The sequence below is a fragment of the Salvelinus alpinus genome, chromosome 9 (assembly GCF_045679555.1).
Source record: "Salvelinus alpinus chromosome 9, SLU_Salpinus.1, whole genome shotgun sequence".
Classification (NCBI taxonomy): Eukaryota; Metazoa; Chordata; class Actinopteri; order Salmoniformes; family Salmonidae; genus Salvelinus; species Salvelinus alpinus.
In genome coordinates this window covers 66,474,950-66,499,662 of record NC_092094.1, presented here as the reverse complement: position 1 = coordinate 66,499,662, position 24,713 = coordinate 66,474,950, and the positions used below count along the sequence as shown (strand labels likewise).

The window sequence follows — 24,713 nt, the reverse complement described above, 5'->3', positions numbered from 1 at the left end:
TCTGTAGAATCCCCCATATCTGAAATACCATTTAGGATGCACCCATAACCACTTATTAGGACCACTATATACATAAGCAAGGCCATACCCCTTACCTCAAAGAGAAAGACAGAGTTTGATTTTAAAAGAAGACCCCACACATCTGTGCGGTGGTTAACTGGAACATCAATTGATGATTGAATGTTTTGAGGGTAACATCTGGACTTGAATCCGATTGGAGATGGAGAACTCCATGCAGATGTTATACGTGGAGCAGATGCACTTGCTTTAGTTATTCAACAACTTATGCTTTCTTTCAAAATGTAATTCTTCCACTTCTCCCCTGGTGGCAGGACAATGCTTATTTACTGAACAAAAATATAAACGCAACGTGCAACACATGTCAAAGATTTGACTGAGTTACAGTTCATATGAGGAAATCAGTCAATTGACATCAATTCATTAGGCCCTAATGTATGGATTTCACATGACTGGGATTACATATATGCATCTGTTGGTCACAGATACCTTAAAAGAAATGGGCCTCACAATGGGCCTCAGGATCTCGTCACGGTATTTCTGTGCATACAAATTGCCATTGATAAAATGCAATTGTGTTTGTTGTCCGTAGCTTATGCCTGCCCATACCATAACCCTACCGCCACCAGGGGGCACTCTGTTCACAACGTTGACATCAGCAAACCGGGAGGCCGGTTGGACCTACTGCCAAATTCTCTAAAACGATGTTGGAGGCGGCTTACAGTGGAGAAATTAACATTAAATCATCTGGCAACAGCTCTGGTGGACATTCCTGCAGCCAGCATGCCAATTGTAAGCTCCCTCAAAACTTTAGACATCTGTGGCATTGTGTTGTGTGACAAAACTGCACATTTTAGAGTGGCCTTTTATTGTCCCCAGCACAAGGTGCACCTGTGTAATGATCATGCTTTTTAATCAGCTTCTTCCTAATATGCCACACCTGTCAGGTGATTGGATTATCTTGCCAAAGGAGAAATGCTCACTAACAGGGATGTAAACACATTTGTGCACAAAATTTGAGAGAAATAAGCTTTCTGTGCGTATGGAAAATTTCTGGGATCTTTTATTTCAGCCCATGAAACATGGGACCAACACTTTACATGTTGCATTTATATGTTTGTTCATTGTATATAACCTATAACTAACTGTAAATGTACAGTACATGACCTTGCATGACTATGACTAAAGCCTAATACTGTACATAAATGTTTGGTGCTGCAATAACTGGTATAATAACTAGGTTACATATTCAAATGCTTGTGTGATAAGACTATAAGTAGAACACTTGTATTCAGGAACACACACTCTTAATCACCCACCATCAATCACCCTGTCCATTCAACTGGATGGACCAACAACATGACAAACTGCAATTTGTGATAATTGTCTTGAATGTTCTTTGCTCGTCCACCAGCGCTATTTTCAAACGATTATAAAACCAGTTAGGCATCTTCTCCTGGAAAACAAGACCGAGAGGGCTCCTAAAATAAGCCTCTCAGCTCAAATCCGCTGACCTGTTGCGTACAGAGGATTCGATTATAAGACTCAACATCTCAGGGCTCGCTCAATTGGTGTAACCATGGCGACCGGATGTACAGCCGTGTGTGACATCACGGCCCATTCAATTAATGACCGACTAAGCAGAGAGACACGGCTTGGGTCGTAATGTATATTGTGCGGCAACCTGTTGTTCCTATGCTGTCATCTAACCCCTGCTGCTGTTACAACACCTATTTCTAACCATTGCGTAAAGCACATCTTCTAATAGTAGAAATGCTCGTCATTGCTGCACTTTGGAGCTCTCTCTCTAAAATGACCTTTTAAAATGACAGGCTCTTTGTTCAGAAGTGACAAAAGCTTAAACCACCTCACCCTCACTATATCATCACATTCTTTTGGTTTGCAAGAGGCCTCTCGGTGACACTAAAAAAGGACAAGTACATTCAGCATTTGGCTGGTCTAAGTAAGGAAGGTCTAAGTAAAGAGATTCTGTAGGGTGTAGCTACGCTCCAGGAGCTCACCTTTTCGTAGCATTCCCTATTTTTTTATGTACAGTAAGGGAGAGGGGGAAAGTGCTAATGCAAGCTGGGGAGTGACAGCCACACAGTGTGTGGTGTCTGTGACTGTTTGTGTGCGTATGAGTCGTCTCACTTCCTCGGATACGGTTGTTAGGTCAGCCAAGCTGATGTGAAATAGCTGATAAAGAGATAGCTGAGATGGTTTGGGGCCAGACATCTCAGTGTTCTATTTAATTCCGTGGTTTGTGGATTGTGTGTGTGTGTGTGCGCGCATGTGTGCATTTATGTGTGTGTGAGTTAATAAATCAAATTAATTTATATATCGACCGACACCCCTGCCTCATGGAGTAATAGTAAAGCTTAGGTATGTCTTGTAAAAATCCAAGTATCCTAGTTTAGACCATTCTGGAGCTGATATAGTTGGCATACAAATTGTCTCATTTCTACACCCTAATATGTCCCGTATTAGCAGATTTCTTTGTATTAGCTAATTTTGGCACCATTTACCATTTGACTGCAGCAAGCGGACATGCTTCTTCTGTCTATAAATCTGCCATCACTACCAGTCAGTCAGTCACTGGGCCACCATGGCAGTGAAGGGAGAGTGATGCTTATTTAACCTCCTTAGAGGCTGCAGGATGCTGGAGTGTGTTGATTGTTGAGTGGGTGGAGGTGCTGGTGCTGGTGCTGGTGGTGATGCTGAGGCTGGTGGTCTGAATTATCCCTCTGGTGACGCAGGTTTCTCCTCCACACACTTCCTGACAGCTGCTCCCTGCCTGCCTGCCCGTCTGCCTGCTTACGACAATAGGTTATGTCCAACAATGTTACGTCCCTGTTAATTTCCTGAACGGCTAAGGTTAGATAATGTGTTTTCAGCTTGCTGGTGTGGTATCGTTCTTGCCCTCTTGAACCTGTGTCTCTGGTTGTCAGGTTCAATCTTTTCATTTGTTTTTGTGTTTTGAGGTTTTCCTTGTTGATTTACTTATTTTTCCCCATCTGTTATGTTCTCTGTTATGGTGTCTGTTGAATTTATGTGCATGCACTACGTTGACACTGGAAAGCTATAAAAAAAAATGTACTACTTGACTATCTATATGAGAAAAGTGTACCTAAAACACATGATCAAAATACAATGTTACAAAAGATGTACTCATTCATTGAGTATGTTATGTACATATTGAGCCATTCTTTGATCACTTGCTCTTGCGCTATTTAGGGTGCTGACTGGAATGTAATTGTTTCCCAAATAATTAGATGCAATACAATAACAATATGTGGCTCTTAATCTCATAAGAATACAACTAGTAGACCTGGTTTTTGTCTTCCATTTAACAATATATATATTTTTTTCTAATAGTAGATACTCCAATTATTTAATAGGTGCAGAAAAAACAAATACCCCAATGGAATGAAATGGTTAATGACCGAATGACAAGGGCTTTAACCCGGAAGTTGTGCTTTGGTATTTCAATGTGACTTTCCCTAAACTAGCTAGCTGTTGTAATACTCTATTAAATATGTTCCTCACTGCTGTAAATCGTGAGTATGATTGAATACGTTGCTGTATATTGTAGTTTTTCACTAAGTTGTATGGCGAAATATAGAATTGGCTGGCTCTAAGCATGTATTTGGTTGGCCGATTTTAGCTAGCTAGCTAGCTGTGATTCACTGGCTAGTAGCATTGAAGTCAGCATGTAACGTTAATTTGTTAACTAACGTTAGCTAGATTAAGTAGTTAGCTACATTCTGAAACAATGTTTTATAGATGGAGATGTCGTGTTGACTATCGTTAGCTTGCACAATCAGAAGCTAAGCTAGCTAGCCATGGCAAGTGTTCGACTAATTAACTAGCTAGTTAAACCTAAAGCTAGCTAGCGTTACCTAAGTGAGTTATGATCTTGCCAATCTGATTTCATTATCTGATCTTTTCCATACACACAAGTGGCCAAGGCCAAGTCAAAGTAAGTAATTGATTTCCTTCTCCACCTCATAATTTGTGTATAGATTTCCTACTTTATTATCATATCTAATCCATGGACCATTCATTATACCCTCAGCTAAGCTACTTCCTAGTAAAAGCTTCATACAGTACAAATTGGAGTTTAGATTTGATGTCTTTCTCTGAACTGTTTGCTGTAATATTATCCTCAATCTGCTCTTTGATAAAAGTGACCCAAGGAATAGCAATGAGCATGTAGTACATCTTTTTCATAATTATTGTGGCCTATAACAAGTGTTATCTATCACAAAGTAACCATTGCCTTTGTTACAGGACTGTCTTAGTGCAAATGGTGAGTGCTGCTGGGACAGGCTACTGCTTCAACACCAAGAGGAACCGACTACGTGATAAACTGGTGCTGCGAAAAAATGACCCTTTGGGTAAACTACAAACCCTCTCATTACCATTGTATGGAAGCAAACTATTACACTTTCTCAGGGAGTTATCACTGATGCCAAGTTAACACTGGCCTCTCACAAGGGCTGTGTCTGTAAACGTTACTTGCAGCCAAGTCCTTGCTTTCGCCATCCTTGTTTCTCTCAAAGCTCATTGGTCCTCACTCAGACCTCCTCCAATGTGCTGAGAGGAATTAGCCTAAGCAAACATGGACAGGGGAAGCAAGTGTTTTTTTACAGAAAATTTCAGACACAGCCAGTGTGGCTTTAATGTAGACGAGCCATATGACATCGTACACAAAGAACCAATAGTGGCATTTTGCTGTCCTACTGTCTATAATGAGTGATTTAATATTCAGCTTATATCAGGTATCATTTGTGTTTGAGATAATGCAAATCATATACTATGTAGGCCTAGTCATTTGCCCCTGCTTCAAAATGATACCCTCACAATTCTTTTAACTGGTTTGCAATGCTTACCTGATAAACCTACACTTTGCACATAGCTTTTCATTGTGCACCTGCTTCAGAATTTTATTTCTGTCTTTGCAGTGAACAAACACGTCCTCTTTCACGAAAAGAAGAAGATCAGGTCGATTTAACCATGAACGGCAAAGAACAAGACTTTTGAATCTGCAACATCTAGTCAGATGATTTCACTGACATTGTCTAAAATGTGTCGACCGTCATTCGCGAGAAGAGCTAAGGAGTTCCTATTGGACTATTCATGGACCACATCAACTCATTGTAAACATTTGGGATGAACCAAGCGGTGTCAAAACTTCAAGCAGTTCTGTTTCCATTCACATCAATTACCAGGTTTCCATCCAACATTGTTTATGTAAAGTACATGTCGGATAGAAATTTCACAACAGGCCTGATGGAACCAGCAAATGTGTCAGTCAACTTTCCAAAGGTCGACAACAAAATACATGTCGTAGTGGGCGAACCACACAACATATCATGACTCCCAAGTTTACTTCGATATGATGGTTATTATATCAATATTTGATGGGGTTTCCAACAGCATTTCTCGCATAATTCATTTTACAAAAATATATATTTTTGTGTCGGTAAAATTATGTGAGAAATGGCGGTGGAAACCCCTTTATGCGCAAATATTGATATAACTATCATATCGAAGTAAACCTGGAGTCATGATATGTTGTGTGGTTCTCCCACTACGACTTGGGAAAGCATGCAGTTGGCTACAGATGAAATAAGTTATGGTGAACTTCACAGGGTGGCAAAAGTGCACAGTGATGAGCTTAATGCTCCTTTCCAATAAATATCGAGGGTCTTATTCTGGTCACATGATCATCGGCTGCCGTTTAACTAATAATCTCGATCTTATCCATAACAATCAGATCATGTACTGTAGGTAGCCTACCCGCACTGTATCTGCGAGCTGTTGGCTAGAGACCAGAGTGGGGACGTTTTCTATATAATGTGACATTTGTGACAAAACCCTCAGTAGACTTGAAAATGTGACGGAAGCCCATTTCACTTGTATTTCTTATTTGGTACATGGGAATTTAACTGCAAAATATATTTTTATGTGCACTATGTCATCATGCACAGCCTTTTATCCGCAACAAGTCAATTTGATGGAAACACATCTCTGAGAAAATGTGCATATATTGTATGCAGATACAATATATGCACATTTTCGTGTGCAGATTTTAGAATATTTGCATGAATATCTTGCCAATTGGATGGAAACCTAGCTATTGGGACAATTATTCCTCAATAAGTAAGAAGTAGCTTGTTTCATGTTTTTGTCCACTTGTATGTTATTTCTCTACCGTAGGCACATTGTATTGATAATCTTTGTTCTGCAAGAGTATCATATCTGCCATCCTAAGAAATAATGGAAGCATGAAAGAAGGACAACTGTTCACTTATGTTTCACACTGAATGAGCATAAGCTTTTACAACATTATGGTAATTCAGTACAGAATACCTTTTTTTGTCTAGACAAACTTACAACCCATCAATGGTACAAACTAGTCTGGGTTTGGTGTGAACTTTTTCACTAGTTTTTCTGACATGTAAATTATTTGTATCCTCATTGTAGGTCAGAATAAAAATGAAATGATTCAAGTTGTATTTTCCCTCTTAAATGTGTTTGACATTTCTGTCCCATTTGTTGATATTGTCAAAGCTTATGAAAAACAATGTTTGAGTGAAATTGTTTCAATGATGAGTTTGTGGAACACATTTAATATGAAGCAAAAAGTATTTACATCTCATTATTGGACACATTGGAATATATATATTTTTTAATGTATATGACTACTGGTATGGCAGATGAATAAAGGACAATGGTCACCATTAAGTTATTTACATAGTCGTTTAATTACTTGATAGAGTACTTGGCACAGTGTTTTAGATTGTTCAGGCTCACAGTGTCCATTTAGTGTGCAAGTTGCCATCTTCTCTAGAAAAGGTCTGTGGGTAGGTCCTTTTTAGAGGGATAAGACGCCTGCGTCCCAATTGTCTGTACACTCACTCCTGCCACCTGATTGGCTCTCCTGGCCATCTCCTCCAGAGACATTGTGGTGAAGCGAGCCATGTAGAAGGCCAGGGCACCAATGAAACTGTCTCCGGCTCCCTGCGTAGAGACAAACATTCGTTACTACTCCAATAGCAAAACAAACACGCACTGAATTTGTCAACAATTCAATTGAAATGTAGGCTAATAAGAGTTTTTTTAACGGACAAAGTACTTTCTGTGAACGAGTTCCTGCGAGAACTCATTAATTCCTTCATTTAGAATTGAATGTAAGTGGAAAGGGGGATACCTAGTTAGTTGTACAACTGAAATGTGTCTTCCGCATTTAACCCAACCCCTCTGAATCAAAGAGGTGCGGGGAGCTGCCAATTTCGACATCCACAGCGCCCGGGGAACAGTGGGTTAACTGCCTTGTTCAGGGACAGAACGGCAGATTTTTACCTTGTCAGCTCGGGTATTCGATCCAGCAACCTTTCGGTTACTGGCCCAACGCTCTAACCACTAGGCTACCTGCGATGGAGACGCACACACTGTCAAAGTGTGGACAAATCCAAATCTGTGGCTTAAATGCAAAAATAGAGATTCATTTAATGTAAGCAAGTAAAGGAATCTATGACTTAATTCCTCACGAAACTTGGAAAAAGTAATCAAGAGAAACTGAGACTAGAGATGTTATTTAACTATCTGACCAACTGTTGGCAACATTAAGGGGTGCTATGACACTTGTCAATTGTAGCTTTTTGAACAAGGCTCCCCACTGTCAGTTGAAATGCCTCCGCCATTCGTCTGAAATGGCCTAATACTCACCCTTTATGACAAACAAATGTATTATCACTTCCAATTGTCTTAGCCAGTGTGAGCTTCCCCGTTTTGTTATAAACAACTGAAGATAAGATGACAAGACCGATCTATTCACTTGCATATTGCAAAAATGAAGAATACTTAGCTTACATATTCAAATATCTATCGTATATAAAAACAAATGTGGGGGTATTATTCATATAATATGCCAGAAATATGTAATACATTTGACTTTTTTTCTCACCAACATATTTAGCCGAAGAGATTTGTCTTTTGACAGGGTCAGCTTGGCAGAATTATACCATATACCACAATGTTATATGTTCATAGAGTACAGTGTACAAGTCAATATAAAAATGTATAGAAATAAAAAAGGGTCTTTTTGAAATATGAATGACTTTTCCAGAATTAATAAAAGTAAAAGCATTATCAACATTTAAATACAAGTCATATTTCTGAGCACATGATCTCTTTCAAATGATACCTAACTAAACTTGATCTGTGCAAACTAAATCTAATTATCAGAGGCTTGAGTGCAAATGCCATAACTAAAATACAAACGCAAAATTTGTCAAACATTGAAAGGACATTTGTTCCTTTTTGACACAACATTACCCATTTACAGTATCAAACAAGATACTTACTTTTACAGTAAAAAACATTTTTGCTAATTTGAGCATATTTTGTTGCTGTATATTTTATCACTTTGTCTCGTGTATACTATACAACCTGAGGTTATAGGCACGTTTAAAGACAACAACCTCAGAGGAGTAATTGGTGAGGAGGAGGACCAATTCAAAGTCTAGAGATTCCAAAGGGCAAAATACTAATTTGCGAATGGAATGTGCAATAGGTGCCCAGGGGGGTGGGCTTGGGTGTGTAGGAGGGATGAGATGAGGGTGTTAGATCACTGATAGGAAAACGCATGGAGGAATGTGGCAAAGCGTTCAGATTTAACCACAGATGGCCCCCGCCACTGGTTCTCACAAGCCTGGCCAATTACTCACCGTTCTGCCTCTCAAATAGTTCATTGCACACTTCCCCGAACACCTCCACCCCTCCCCCAAGTAGCCTCCCACCACGTCCCCCATTCAGAACTCTCATCAGCCAAGAAACAAGGCTAGAGTCAAAGGTGACTTTCAGGGATTGGTGAGAGACTGGAAAAAGTGAATACAGGGGGAGAAAAATCTTAAAAAGTGTGTAGATTTCAATTTTTACCCATGTACAGAGCATTTAGAAAGTATTCAGACCCCTTGACTTTTTCAACATTGTTACGTTACAGCCTTATTCTAAAATTGATTAAATTGTTTTTTTTCTTCATCAATCTACACACAATATCCCATAATGACAAAGCAAAAACAGGTTATATAAAAAAAAAAAAGGAAATCACATTTACATAAGTATTCAGAACTGTTGAAGCAACATTGGCAGCGATTATAGCCTCGATTCTTCTTGGGTATGAAGCTACAAGCTTGGCACACCTGTATTTGGGGAGTTTCTCCCATTCTTCTCTTCAGATCCTCTCAAGCTCTGTCAGGTTGGATGGGGAGCGTTGCTGCACAACTATTTTCAGGTCTGTCCAGAGATCGGGTTCAAGTTCGGGCTCTTCCTGGGCCACTCAAGGACATCCTGTCCCGAAGCCACTCCTGCGTTGTCTTGGCTGTGTGCTTAGGGTCATTGTCCTGTTGGAAGGTGATCCTTAGCCCAAGTCTGAGGTCCTGAGCGCTCTGGAGCAGGTTTTTATCAAGGATCTCTATGTACTTTGCTTCGTTCATCTTTCCCTCGATCCTGACTAGTCTCCCAATCCCTGCCGCTGAAAAAAATCCCCACAGCATGATGCTGCCACCATCATGCTTCACCGTAAGGATGGTGCCAGGTGTCCTCCAGACGTGATGCTTGGCATTCAACCTCGGTTTCATCAGACCAGAGAATCTTCTTTCTCATGGTCTGAGAATCCTTTAGGTGCCTTTTGGCAAACTCCAAGCGGGCTATCGTGCCTTTTACTGAGGAGTGGCTTCTGTCTGGCCACTCTACCATAAAGGCCTGATTGGTGCAGTGCTGCAGAGATGGTTGTCCTTCTGGAAGGTACTCCCATCTCCACAGAGGAACTCAGAGCGATAATTTGAGTTCTTGGTCACCTCCCTGACCAAGGCCCATCTCCCCCGATTGCTCAGTTTGGCCAGGCAGCCAGCTCTAGGAAGAGTTTTGGTGGTTCCAAATTTCTTCAATTTTAAGAATGATGGAGGACACAGTTCTTGGGGACCTTCAATGCTGCAGAAATGTTTTGGTACCCTTCCCCAGATCTGTAGCTCGACACAATCCTGTCTCAGAGCTCTACGGACAATTCCTTTGACCTCATGGCTTGGTTTTGGTGTGACCTTATATAGATAGGTGTGTCCCTTTCGAAATCATGTCCAATCAATTTAATTGACCACAGGTGGACTCCAATCGAGTTGTAGAAACATCTCAAGGATGATCAATGGAAACAGGATGCACCCGAGCTCAATTTCAAGTCTCATAGTAAAGGGTCTGAATAGTTATGCAAATAAGGTATCTGTTTTTTATTTGTAAGAAATTTGCAAACATTTCTACATCTGTTTTTGCTTTTTCATTATGGGGTATTGTGTGTAGATTGATGCGGATTATATATATTTTTCATCCATTTTAGAATAAGACTAACGTAATAAAAAGTAGAAAAAGTCAAGGTGTCTGAATACTTTCCGAATGCACTGTATGTTTGTCTCATGTCTGGTCGTTGGGTTGGGTTGTACTTACCATGTGGAAATGTACAGTCCCACTTTGGCAAGTTTCCAGTTCACAGTTCTGGTGAGACAATGACTACACCCTGTCCACACCCAAACTCAATGAGGTTGGCATGAGGAGACAAATAACATACCAAAGAATATTGAGAGAAAAGAAGGTATCACATTATCAGCCAAGTTGCCAGAACATTTGCGATCATTTGCACATTGCTCTTTTCCCACAACAGAATCAGGCCAATTCCATTATAATCAACAGAAATTATGAACATGTAATCTACAGGATACACACACTGAGAACTGATCCTCAATGTTTTTGTAATTTCTAAAGAGTGTAACTGGAGTGACACTGGATAACAACTCAAGTCTTCTAATCTGATCGTCTCTGTCCACCACGTTCCAATGCTCCCCGTGCCGAGTCACTGTCCTCTCGTCTTGTGTTGAAAACAATGCCTGAGACTGACATGTGACAGCGTCGCATTCCCCACGTGACGCTCACTGGAGCTGACAACCTCAGCCCCGCTGCGGCTGCCCTCGACACACTTTGGTGAAGGTTAGATTGGAAAGCCTGTCAGTCAAACGACAGAAGCGGTAGCCGTGGACGAGTACTGATGCTCTCTCACGGCTAGCTCCGTCCGCTACACGGTGACCTTTATTCCGTGGCTGGTTCTCAGCATTGTTAGAGTCGTAAAAGTTTGAGGTAAGGTGCAGCATGAGCAATCTAACATCAGCATAAACAACTGCGGTCTATGAGTGTAGATGCATGTTGTGGCTGTAGCTTGTCTTTCCTTTTTATTCCTTAATTTTTTTGTCAACATTCAAATGCTTTTTTGAAATCAAAACAGATCTGCAAATGTAACTTCCTTCGTGGCGCTCTTCATTTGTCTCCTTTCTTTCAAGACGGATCCCTGCCCTAAACTTAGTATTAAAAAGGGGATACAGAGTCATTAGATCATTTATTTTGGTATTGTCCATATGTAGCTCGTTTTTGGTCACAGGTCCAGGAATGGCTGAAGAATTGCAACATTTGCCTAGAACTAACGCTACAGATAGCAATACTGGGGGATTTGAAAAGCCATAGTCAATCAATTAATAATATAATAATTATTTTAGCAAAAATGTTTATTTTTAATTTACAATCTGTAGAAGCTATGAGAATAGGAAGGTTCAAATCTTTTGTGAAGCAGCACAGCACAGTTGAAAAATATATGGCAAATAAAAATCCGAAATGGATGATGTTGGAAGATAGATGGGAAGGGTTGAGTGGGACTAATAACAAGATAAACAATGTAGGGCATACGGGATCTGTGAAATGTGTATAGGTGCGGAGCTTTTGTGAAATAGCACAGTTACAAGTGGAAATAAAACTGGATGGACAACAGAAATAGAGGAAGGACTAAGAACAAACAAGAGAGAACTATTATAAAGTAGACTGTGTCTGTAAAATGGGTATAAGATGTATAAATTGAAGGTAAAAGCAGAAATGTTTATCAGTTTACTCCAATTGGGGGATCGGTGGTAGGGTTGCGGGGAATAATAATAAAGGTATATTCTTTAAAAAAGTATGTATGTCTATATAGGTATGTATATATGTGTATATGTATGCATGCGTGTATGGATATATATATTTACCCAAAAAAATATGGGGGATTGGAAATGATGCAGACAATTACATTGGAAGCAACATTCTTTTCGCAATATTAAGCTGATCCACCCCTAAAAGAAAAAAAAAGAAAAAAGGGAATACAAAGAACCTGACATCGTGCATCACAATGACTGTATTTCCTCTCCCATACGGGTGTGACGGATGGGGTAACAGTAATCCCCAGCCTGGGGCCCTCATCAATAAGGGCCCCCTAGAGAAAGTAAAGAACTCCCTGGCCAGTGCTGACTCAAACTGTTACTGGACCCCAAGCTTCCGGGAAAGACTGATGACAGTTGCTCTGCAGAAGTATCGGAAGATAATAACCAGATCAAAAGCACAGTTAATTGAATAGATTAAGCCTCCAGAGCACAATGTCTTTGATCTATCCATCATTTCGGTTTACGGTCTTGTCATTTTTTTCTTAATTGGCTCTTTTCACAAGTGTGATAAATGTACACAGATTCAGAAGAAGAGGATAGCTTTGGACTGCATGGCATAGAGGTGGTAACTAATCACTGGCATGTGCAGTCCAATAAGGACTTCATGGGGGCCTCCCTTCGTAGCGCCATCTTCGTAGCGACTAACTACCCGGTGGTCAGGGTTCGGAAGAGGTGAAGAATACTGGGGTATTCCCCTACCTACTGCTTCCAGGAACAAGCCTGTGGGTGGTCCTCATCTGTCTCCTCTCACAGGAAGGAAGTCAGGATGATATGGATTGTCCAGACCCACTCTGAGCTGTTTTGTCTGGCCTGGCAACTACCCCCACCGTCACACCAACCCCACAGTACAGGAAAAGCACAGGCCAAAGGGGTGGCCACTGTGTGTGTGTGCGTGAGAGACAGAGACCGCAGACTTGTGTGCGCAAGCATCATCCAATCGTCCACACTAACAGCGCAGCCTCTGTGAATGTAGGAATGCCTGCACTCAATTTAAGAAAGCAGGAACACTTTAGGGGAAGACGGGAGGGAAGAGTGAATTTTGCTTTGTTACGAGTCCAGCTTTGCAGCTGACCCTGACTCCGCTTCTAAAGCCTTACCACGTAAAATGTGTTGCTCGTGGAAGAGGAGGGGGTAGGGTGTTGTGGTTCAGTGGATGATGAAAGAACTGGGGTAGCAACCAGGAGAAGCTAGAATTGTATGCTTCTTTGAACTCAGCACTGACTGGAAAGGATACTGGCAGTATAATAAAACAATATTTATGTGTATTTTTGGGTGGTGACAGTGTTGATCCTGCAAGATCATGGCTTCAGACCCAGCCTCCTTCCTCAGTTCGCCAACCCACGCATGACATCGAAGCCACCAAATTCACACCAAAAAAAACATGCTTCTGGTGGAAAAAATGGAGAGTGCAGCACTACACTGTGTTCACTCAGCGAAAAACACCAATGAACAAAATCAAAGAACCAAATAATCACCTGACAGGCCTTACCATGCAGGTACATTTTTTTAAACAAATCAAAAGGAAACACAAAAGGTCTGTGAGGCTGACTAGCCAGTCAGAAAACAATCCTTCTTTTTTTTTTTGCTAGTAAAAATAAATTGTTTACTGGAAGAGGGATTAGGGCATCCAAACGAGTTAAACACTACAGAATTTATGGGGCCATCAAAGTGTAGGGGGGGGAGCACTGCCAAAACCAAGGCCCGATCACAGGCTGTGTTGTGTTCTGCTGACTGGTGCAGGGCTGAGAGGTGAGTCACAGAGGGAGGGGAGGGGGTTTGGGGTGAAGGAAGCTAAGCCAGGTTCCCCTCGGGGCTATGGTTCATTTTGTATGCACCACCAGGGAATGGGGTAGTTGGTGTGTTTGCGTGTAGTACTAGGGACAGTAAAAGTATAAAGGGTCATTTAATTATAGGTACATCGAGGAAGATTGCAGTACAAATAGTTTTGGTAACATTCATGGATCGGTAAAGCTAACTCATGGGATCTGTGCACACGCAGTCGGGACACTAATTGCTTCTGAGCACTCTCACATTGCACCGACTTCAGCAAATTGGTATCTATTGTACTGTTTTGTAAATGGGGAGTGTATAAGGTGGATTACAGTACAGACATACACACTAAATTACAGTACAGACATACACACTAAGACAGGAATATGACACTACAGGTCGTGGCAAGGAGTTGATGGGAGAGGAAAAACCCAACCCCTATTGTTACTCTCCTGCTTCAGTGGGTTCACTTGTTTTAACTTCCGTTAATGTGGGATTTTGATTCCAAACAGGAACAGTGAGTTTCAACATTGAAAAGTTCCTTATTAAACCCAAGATACAAGATAAAAGACACCCCAGTTTAAGGAGATATAATCTTGTAGTTTGGAATGCATCTGTACTTTTGCAGCCCAGTATCCCTGCACGCAAACTGCTGGACTCTCTAATTCACAACACTGTCATCCTGTAGAATTGATGAAATGCATCATCTGTAGTTGTAAGCGAACAAAATGAAAGTGACAATTTTTCTCTATAGCCCTAACAAATGCATCAACTGTAAATCAGTTGTGTCCCGAACTCGAACAGGAAGTGCGAACGTCTCACCGAGCCAGGCGTGACGGCAAAGCCTTTTCAAGATGAAATCAGGAAGAGAATCTAAAATGTCCCCACATCCCCTATGAAACCCAGTTTAATCTTTAACCTCTGCTGGGGTGAGAAACAGCCATTAGCCTCTACCTCTGGGACGTCGTACAGCGTGTGCTGGTCTGGGGCCGAGAGAATTTAATTTCATCACGTCATGGTGATTAGTAGTACAACAACATATTGTGCGCATACGTAATCTTTTTCGGTGTCCTCCCAGAACCTGAAGATGAGTGTCCACATCAAAGTGATGCAAACATCTGCTTTTCTTTTATGGTTATGTTGAGGAATCAGTTGTTAGATCATGGAAAATAATGTGCAGGGTTTGACATTTACTTTTTTCTTAGCCACTTGCCCTTCGGACAAGTAGGTCTGATTGTTTTACTTGTCCAAAAGCTCAAGTCACATGTCCAGTCACTTGTCTCTAACACCATTTTTACATCATAGTATGATGCAAGGAACCACTTTTCAAAATAAATCACTTTTTTTTTTTTACCATAGAGAATAAGACAAATCAAATCAAACTGTATTTGTCACATGCGCTGAATACAACAAGTGTAGACTTTACCGTGAAATGCTTACTTACAAGCCCTTAACCAACAGTGCAGTTCAAGAAGAGTTAAGAAAATATTTACCTAATAAACTGAAGTAAAAAAGAATAAGAAAAACAATAATGAGGTTATGTACAGGGGGCACCGGTACCGAGTCAGTGTGCGGGGGTACAGGTTAGTTGAGGTAATTTGTACATGTAGGTAGGGGTGAAGTGACTATGCATAGATAATAAACAGCGAATAGCAGCAGTGTACAAAAGGGAGGGGGTGGGGGGGGTCAATGTACATTTTCCGGTGGCAATTTTATTAATTGTTTACATTTACATTACATTTAAGTCATTTAGCAGACGCTCTTATCCAGAGCGACTTACAAATTGGTGCATTCACCTTATGATATCCAGTGGAACAACCACTTTACAATAGTGCATCTAACTCTTTTAAGGGGGGGGGGGTTAGAAGGATTACTTTATCCTATCCTAGGTATTCCTTAAAGAGGTGGGGTTTCAGGTGTCTCCGGAAGGTGGTGATTGACTCCGCTGACCTGGCGTCGTGAGGGAGTTTGTTCCACCATTGGGGTGCCAGAGCAGCGAACAGTTTTGACTGGGCTGAGCGGGAACTGTACTTCCTCAGAGGTAGGGAGGCGAGCAGGCCAGAGGTGGATGAACGCAGTGCCCTTGTTTGGGTGTAGGGCCTGATCAGAGCCTGAAGGTACGGAGGTGCCGTTCCCCTCACAGCTCCGTAGGCAAGCACCTACTACTTTTTTTTTTTTTTTTTTTTTTTTTTTTTCAATTGTTCAGCAGTCTTATGGCTTGGGGGTAGAAGCTGTTTGAGGAGCCTCTTGGTCCTAGACTTGGCGCTCCGGTACCGCTTGCCGTGCGGTAGTAGAGAAAAAAAAGTCTATAACTTGGGTGACTGGAGTCTCTGACAATTTTATGGGCTTTCCTCTGACACCGCCTATTATATAGGTCCTGGAAAGCTTGGCCCCAGTGTTGTACTGGGCCGTTCGCACTACCCTCTGTAGCGCCTTACGTTCAGATGCCGAGCAGTTGCCATACCAGGAGGTGATGCAACCTGTCAGGATGCTCTCGATGGTGCAGCTGTAAAACCTTTTGAGGATCTGGGGACTCATGACAAATCTTTTCAGTCTCCTAAGGGGGAAAAGGTTTTTTCATGCCCTCTTCACGACTGTCTTGGTATGTTTGGACCATGATAGTTCGTAGGCGATGTGGACACCAAGGAACTTGAAACTCTCGACCAGCTCCACTACAGCCCCGTCGATGTTAATGGGGAACTGTTCGGCCTGCCTTTTCCTGTAGTCCACGATCAGCTTCTTAGTCTTGCTTACATTGAGGGAGAGATTGTTGTCCGGTCACCACACTACCAGTTCTCTGACGACCTCCCTATAGGCCGTCTCATCGTTGTCGGTGATCTACCACTGTTGTGTCGTCAGCAAACTTAATGATGGTGTTGGAGTCGTGTTTGGCCACGCAGTCGTGGGTGAACAAGGAATACAGGAGGGGACTAAGTGCACACCCCTGAGGGGCCCCAGTGTTGAGGATCAGCGTGGCAGACCTGTTGCTGCCTACTCTTACCACCTGGGGGCGGACCGTCAGGAAGTCCAGGATCCAGTTGCAGAGGGAGGTGTTTAGTTCCAGAGTCCTTAGCTTAGTGATGAGCTTCGTGGGCACTATGGTGTTGAACACTGAGCTGTAGTCAATGAACAGCATTCTCACATAGGTGTTCCTTTTGTCCAGGTGAGAAAGGGCAGTGTGGAGTGTGATTGCATCATCTGTGGATCTGTTGGGGCAGTATGCGAATTGGAGTGGGTCTAGGGTGTCCGGGAGGATGCTGATGTGAGCCATGACCAGCCTTTCAAAGCACTTCATGGCTACCGACGTGAATGCCACCGGAATGTAATCATTTAGACAGGTTACCTTCTCTTCCTTGGGCACGGGGCCTATAGTGGTCTGCTCGAAACATGTAGGTATTACAGACTCGGTCAGGGAGAGGTTGAAAATGTCAGTGAAGACACTTGCCAGTTGGTCCGCGCATGCTTTGAGTACACGTCCTGGTAATCCGTCTGTCCCAGCGGCTTTGTGAATGTTGACCTGTTTAAAGGTCTTGTTCACATCGGCTACCGAGAGCGTTATCACACAGTCATCCAGAACAGCTGGTGCTCTCGTGCATGCTTCAGTGTTGCTTGCCTCGAAGCGAGCATAAAAGGCATTTAGCTCATCTGGTAGGCTCACGTCACTGGGCAGCTTGCGTCTGGGTTTCCCTTTGTAGTCCATAAATGTTTTCGAGCCCTGCCATATCCGACGAGCGTCAGAGCCGGTGTAGTAGGATTCAATCTTAATCCTGCATTGACGCTTTGCTTGTTTGATGGTTCGTCTGAGGGCATAGCGGGATTTCTTATAAGTGCCCGGATTAGTCTCCCACTCCTTGAAAGTGGCAGCTCTAACCTTTAGCTCGATGCGGATGTTGCCTGTAATCCATGGCTTCAGGTTGGGATATGTACGTACAGTCACTGTGGGGACGACGTCGTCGATGCACTTATTGATGAAGCCGATGACTGAGGTGGTGTAGTCCTCAATGCCGTTGGATGAATCCCGGAACATATTCCAGTCTGTGCTATTAGAACAGTCCTGTAGTGTAGCATCCGCGTAATTTTACCACTTCCGTATTGAGCGAGTCACTCGTACTTCCTGATTTAATTTTTGCTTGTAAGCAGGAATCAGGAGGATAAAATTACGGTCAGATTTTCCAAAAGGAGGGCGGGGGAGAGCTTTGTATGCATCTCTGTGTGTGGAGTAAAGGTGGTCTAGGATTTGTTTTTCTCTGGTTGCACATGCTGGTAAAAAATTTGGTAAAACTGATTTAAGTTTGCCTGCATTAAAGTCCCCAGCCACAAAGAGCGCTGCTTCTGGGTGAGCATTTTCTTTTTGGCTTATGGCCTCATTGATTTACTATTCTTATTGACTTCTTTATTAAATAATTCCCTTCAGGGATTGAAATTAAGGTTATCTCTGGGATGATAAAAAATTACTACGGTTCTGGGACAGTTCTGGGGCGACAGATCCCAAATTCATTCAACCACGGAACATTAATGCAACAGATAAAAATGTATAGCTTAAAATGTTGTATTTCTTCATATTATAAACCCAACAAGGCGCACATGGCTGTAGGGTACGCAGGAGTGTTCCAAAATGCAATTAGCGGAAAACACCATTTTCAAAAGTGCACCGCACGCGTGAGTGATTTCATGTCACTGATGAAAATATCTGTTAGAAGTTAAGAAAGAAGGGAGATCTAAAGATGCATCAACTAACATGGGTTACTTAAAGTATATGTTAATGATTATGCCTTTGGCTGCTGAAAAAAAAAAAAAGTTGATTTGAAAACCAATAGGACATGATACAAATGCTGGTTTCAATGGCATATTAAATGTAAACTTCACTGCTCGACACTATTTGGGATGTTTTTCAGGTCTCCCTACATAATTATGAATGATGAGAGGGTGTTTCAGACAGAATTATGCACTATAGCTGTACTTATAAATTTTTGCGCTACCAATGACGTCACTGGTTGATTGAGCCGGCTGTCTGATATAAAAATGAATGGAGCCATGTTTTGTTGTGGCTTTTGTGTTTTTCTGATTGCACGTTCCCGCTAGCAGCATGAAGATATGGTTATTCTTGTTCAATAGAGCCATTGAACTTTTCTCAATGATATTCATATCTGCCAGGACATTGCAGGATATCTAGGTTGACTCATTTTCCCTGGCTTTGTGAAGATTACAGCCTGACGGGAGCCATACTTCCTTGTTCCCCCCCCTGAAGGCAGGCTTTTCAAAATGGTGGCGGTACTAGTTTACAGGATCACAGGAGCTGTTACAGTGTACTCACTGCCTACCCGAGTGGGCTAAATAATTAGCTACAATGGCTGTTTCTGATGAGTCCTTTTTCCAAGAAGACCTGGATGACAAAACATTTTTTTATTTTCTTTTGCATAGGAACATACAGCCCTATTTATTTGAGCCGGAATTCATTGAAGAGTAGTTGAGACGGGGAAAAATACAGTGGCTTGCAAAGGTATTCACTCTCCCAGGCATTTTTCCTATTTTGTTGCCTTACAACCTGGAATTAAAATAGATTTTTGGGTGGTTTGTATCATTTGATTTACACAACATGCCTACCACTTTGAAGATGCTAAATATTTTTTATTGTGAAACAAACTGTATTTCTGATCAATTTTATGTTATTTTAATGGACAAAAAAATTTGCTTTTCTTTCCAAAACAAGGACATTTCTAAGTGACCCCAAACTTTTGAACAGAAGTGTATATATTACACAGTACCAGTCAAAAGTTTGGACACACCTACTCATTTTCAGCTTGTTCTCTTTTCTGCTGCACTGATGTTGGCTGATCGGATGCCTTCCTCTTTGAAGTGAAGGGGGGGGGGGAATCGATGGAACAGCATTACTTTTCAACGTTCGACGACATGGCAACCCATTAGTTGAGACTTCAGGTCCGTTATGAAATCCTGTCTGAAAGTGCTGGCTACAAACTAAGACAATGTATTTGTATTTTCTTAGCCCTTGTTCTCCCCAATTTCGTTGTATCCAATTGGTAGTTACAGTCTTGTTCCATCGCTGCAACTCCCGTACAGACTCGGGAGAGGCAAAGGTCGAGAGCCATGAGTCCATGAGTCCTCCGAACTTTTTGTGACAAAACTGCACATTTTAGAGTGGACTTTCATTCACCTGTGTAATGATCATGCTGTTTAATCAGCTTCTTGATATGCCACACCTGTCAGGTGAATGGATTACTTTGGCAAAGGAGAAATGCTTACTAACAAGGATATAAACAAATTTGTGCACAACATTTTAGAGAAAAGCTTTTTGTGCATACGGAAAATGTCTGCGATCTTTTATTTCAGCTCATTAAACATGGGACCAACACTTCACATGTTGCGTTTATATTTTTGTTCAGTGCAGTTAAGTCTCATTAGAGTTTAGCTACATTTTCTGGCGCCTCCCTCATTTAACTATAGCCAAAATGCCTACACTTTGACATGCAGGCTTGAGAAACTGTGATATTAAGACCCTAGGGATATTATTACCGTGGTATCCACCGTTGTCACCGGCTTGGTGGGGACGTGGTGTGATGGGGACGAGGGCTCCTGTGCCGACAGCACAACGCAGCCCCGGGAGCCCAGGGTGATGATGACCGAGCTGCAGCCTCGCCTCAGCAGCTCCTGTCCGGCCCGGCCAGCATCCTCTATACTCGCCACGGCCACCCCCGTCAGCAGCTCTGCCTGTGGAGACCACCAGGGAGATGTGTTAGAGATTGTGTGGTCTGGGATTTGAGCCAGCAACCTTCAGACTACTGGCCCACCTCAAAGTGAAAATCTATGTATGTTGAGTGTGTGGGTGTGCATCGCCCAGGAGGGTGCGGCACATTGGTGAGGGGTAAGTTGAGTTCTTGCAATGGAGGCACTTTGCAAAATAACTTTATAGATCCCTATTAGTTTAGTTTGACATTCTTCTCAGTCACTGATCTGATGGAAACTTCTATTGGGGGGGTAAGCTAATATATGGAACTGTTTAAGATGGTCATACCATGGATCATTTCGATATTTGATTGGAAATTTTAGGACCCATTTAGGTATACATTATTTTTTGGGGATAAAATATTGAATATGGCCTTTACTACTATAGCCCATAGAAACACGTTTAATAACATTCATAAATAGCCCCAAAAAATGCTTCTGAAATAAAGTTTTAAAGTGTCAGTCCTATATCGAGGATATAAACTCAGCAAAAAAAGAAATATCCTTTCACTGTCAACTGCGTTTATTTTCAGCAAACTTAACATGTGTAAATATTTGTATGAACATAACAAGATTCAACAACTGAGACAAACTCAACAAGTTCCACAGACATGTGACTAACAGAAATGGAATGTGTCCCTGAGGGGGGTCAAAATCAAAAGTAACAGTCAGTACCTGGTGTGGCCACCAGCTGCATTAAGTACTGCAGTACTCCTCCTCATGGACTGCACCAGATTTGCCAGTTCTTGCTGTGAGATGTTACTCCACTCTTCCAACAAGGCACCTGCAAGTTCCCAGACATTTCTGGGCGGAATGTCCCTAGCCCTCACCCTCTGATCCAACAGGTCCCAGACTTGTCAATGGGATTGAGATCCGGGTTCTTCGCTGGCCATGGCAGAACACTGACATTACTGTCTTGCAGGAAATCACGCACAGAACGAGCAGTATGGCTGGTGGCATTGTCATGCTGGAGGGTCATGTCAGGATGAGCCTGCAGGAAGGGTACCACATGAGGGAGGAGGATGTCTCCCCTGTAACGCACAGCGTTGAGATTGCCTGCAATGACAACAAGCACAGTCCGATGATGCTGTGACACACCGCCCCAGACCATGACGGACCCTCCACCTCCAAATCGATCCTGCTCCAGAGTACAGGCCTCGGTATAACGCTCATTCCTTCGATGATAAACGCGAATCCGACCATCACCCCTGGTGAGACAAAACTGCGACTCGTCAGTGAAGAGCACTTTTCGCTAGTCCTGTCTGGTCCAGCGACGGTGGGTTTGTGCCCATAGGCGACATGTTGCCGGTGATGTCTGTTGAGGACCTGCCTTACAACAGGCCTACAAGCCCTCAGTCCAGTCTCTCTCAGCCTATTGCGGACAGTCTGAGCACTGATGGAGGGATTGTGCGTTCCTGGTGTAACTCGGGCAGTTGTTGTTGCCATCCTGTACCTGTCCCGCAGGTATGATGTTCGGATGTACCGATCCTGTGCAGGTGTTGTTACACGTGGTCTGCCACTGCGAGGATGATCAGCTGTCCGTCCTGTCTCCCTGTAGGCGTCTCACAGTACGGACATTGCAATTTATTGCCCTGGCCACATCTGCAGTCCTCATGCCTCCTTGCAGCATGCCTAAGGCATGTTCACGCAGATGAGCAGGGACCCTAGGCATCTTTCTTTTTGGTGTTTTTCAGAGTCAGTAGAAAGGCCTCTTTAGTGTCCTAAGTTTTCATAACTGTGACCTTAATTGCCTACCGTCTGTAAGCTGTTAGTGTCTTAACGACCGTTCCACAGGTGCATGTTCATTAATTGTTTATGGTTCATTGAACAAGCATGGGAAACAGTGTTTAAAACCTTTACAATGAAGATCTGTGAAGTTATTTGAATTTTTACGAATTATCTTTGAAAGACAGGGTCCTGAAAAAGGGACTTTTCTTTTTTTTAGTTTATAAGAAAGGTCAGGAAATATTTTAGCTTTTTTGGACACATATTTAACCTGTTGTTGTTGTTGTTGGCACAACTATCTCCATACTTCCATTTGTTTCTATGGGTGACCTTCAGACGAGTCCCATCTGAAGGAAACCCGTCGTAGAGCAAAACGGTCCCGTCGTAAAGCAAAACGAAGAACACCATTGTGTTCGTGAGAGTCTTCCCTTTCCATAGAGTGGTCATAATAGTGTAGGCCAAACTGTTCGGACACTATAGACGTTTTCATGAGAAGACCGATTTCCGGGATGTCTCTGTCTGACAAACACTGCTGTAGCTCGGCAACCTCCATCGCAGATGCAGAAGGCCGACACAGGCGGATACAGTGGATTGAGACGCAGCTGATATCTCTAGCTTGAATTTACATATTTTTATGGGGATTTTTACATGTTACTTTTATGTTACAAGTGCAAAATAGAAAGTCTGTGAAGTTGTAATACAATAAATTAGAACAATGTTCTTATACCAACATGATAGGTTTTATTGAAAAGCAAAACATTGCCCGTCGCGTCTTCATCCCTGCTATAAATCATAAATGAATATAATTTAAAAGAAAGGAAATAACATTTAGCCTAGAATAACAAGTCGCCTACACAGTAATAAAACACAACTTATATTAGTATAACGACCTGTCCTATACACAATTTCTATGAAAATGTGAATGAATGAATAAACAACAAAACACTGCTGTTTTCAAATACAATCTAGGCCTCTTTAATTTAGCCTAGGCATGAACATTTTAATTAGGCCTAATAAATAACAAACACATGGCTGTCTACGAACACCATGGCCGGGATCCAGCTTTTGTCAAATTAACATCAGATTTGACTTTTCGTAATGGGTTTGGAGAACTTATGCAGCAGGTTAGAAGAATTAATGTACAGGTTAGGAGAAGTTAGTTAAGGTTAGGAAAAGGGTTAGGGTTCTAGCCATGACCGGGCCGCCCCGCCCCACTCCTGCTGCAATTCAGCACCACAGCAGTGGAAAGAGGACACTCGAGGCGGCCACAAAATGAAGAACTTATAAAACTGATGTTGGACAATCAAATTCGATATGTAAATAAATGAAATTTGTTAAGGTTGGTTCCTTGAGAGATAGCTTATTTTACGATGCTCCTGTGAAACGAGGCCCGCACCATGCATTTATGAAAGCACTTGTTTCAAAAGCTCAAACGATATCAAACGTTTTACAGTTTTACCGAATGAAGTTAATGTTGTTTATTGTCATTTGAATTTTCTTGGGGTTGTGACTCGTCATGTGTGATATATGTGGCTTGTTGATAACAACTCTGTTTCCTACTACAGTGGCAAGAAAAAGTATGTGAACCCTTTGGAATTACCTGAATTTCTGCATATATTGGTCATCAAATTTGAACTGATCTTCATCTATCTTACAACAATAGACAAACATAATAACACACAAACTATTGTATTTTTCTTGTCTATATTGAATACATCATTTAAACATTAACAGTGTAGGTTGGGAAAAGTATGTGAACCCCTAGGCTAATGACTTATCCAAAAGCTAATTGGAGTCAGGGGTCAGCTAACCTGGAGTCCAATCAATGAGACATTGGTTAGAGCTGCCTTGCCCTATAAAAAAAAAACCAAAAAATTTGAGTTTTGTACCATGCCTCAGACAAAATAGATCACAGAAGACCTAAGATTAAGAATTGTTGACTTGCATAAAGCTGGAATGGGTTACAAAGGTATCTCTAAAAGCCTCGATGTTCATCAGTCCACGGTAAGACAAATTGTCTATAAATGGAGAAAGTTCAGCACTGTTGCTACTCTCCCTAGGAGTGGCCGTCCTGCAAAGACGACCGCAAGAGCACAGCGCAGAATGCTCAAAGAGGTTAAGAAGAATCCTAGAGTGTCAGCTAAAGACTTACAGAAATCTCTGGAACATGCTAACATCTCTGTTGACGATACGTAAAACACTAAACAAGAATGGTGCTCATGGGAGGACACTACAGAAGAAGCCACTGCTGTCCAAAAAAAAACATTGCTGCACATCTGAAGTTTGCAAAAGTGCACCTGGATGTTCCAAAATATTCTGTGGACAGAGGAAACTACAGCTGAGTTGTTTGGAAGGAACACACAACACTATGTCTGGAGAAAAAAAGGC

At 42.0% G+C, this 24,713-nt stretch overlaps 2 protein-coding genes across 4 annotated transcripts in view; one reads left to right on the top strand and one right to left on the bottom strand.

Annotated features, from left to right (window-relative positions):
* The first annotated feature begins 3,442 nt into the window (after positions 1 to 3,442).
* Positions 3,443 to 6,772, top strand: mrpl33 (mitochondrial ribosomal protein L33). Its single transcript, XM_071326993.1, has 4 exons — positions 3,443 to 3,575; positions 3,979 to 3,997; positions 4,309 to 4,415; positions 4,983 to 6,772. The coding sequence occupies exons 1-4, from the start codon at positions 3,554 to 3,556 to the stop codon at positions 5,030 to 5,032; spliced, it is 198 nt and encodes a 65-aa protein (XP_071183094.1). The 5' UTR covers positions 3,443 to 3,553; the 3' UTR covers positions 5,033 to 6,772.
* rbks (ribokinase) overlaps positions 6,770 to 24,713 on the bottom strand; it is a 70,848-nt gene continuing 52,904 nt past the window's right edge. For all 3 annotated transcript variants that reach the window (XM_071326990.1, XM_071326992.1, XM_071326991.1), the window contains 2 exons: positions 20,391 to 20,585; positions 6,770 to 7,044 (listed from right to left, as the gene is read on the bottom strand). In XM_071326990.1, coding sequence (XP_071183091.1) covers positions 6,871 to 7,044; positions 20,391 to 20,585 — 369 coding nt within the window. In that variant the 3' untranslated portion in view covers positions 6,770 to 6,870. The remainder of the gene's footprint in view (positions 7,045 to 20,390; positions 20,586 to 24,713) is intronic.

Excerpts from the sequence above, each read along its gene's own strand:
- mrpl33 (XM_071326993.1), top strand. The coding sequence starts at position 3,554 with ATGTTCCTCACTGCTGTAAATC. Across the intron at positions 4,416-4,982 it reads GCGAAAAAATGACCCTTTGG|TGAACAAACACGTCCTCTTT; the intron begins GTAAACTACAAA and ends CTGTCTTTGCAG.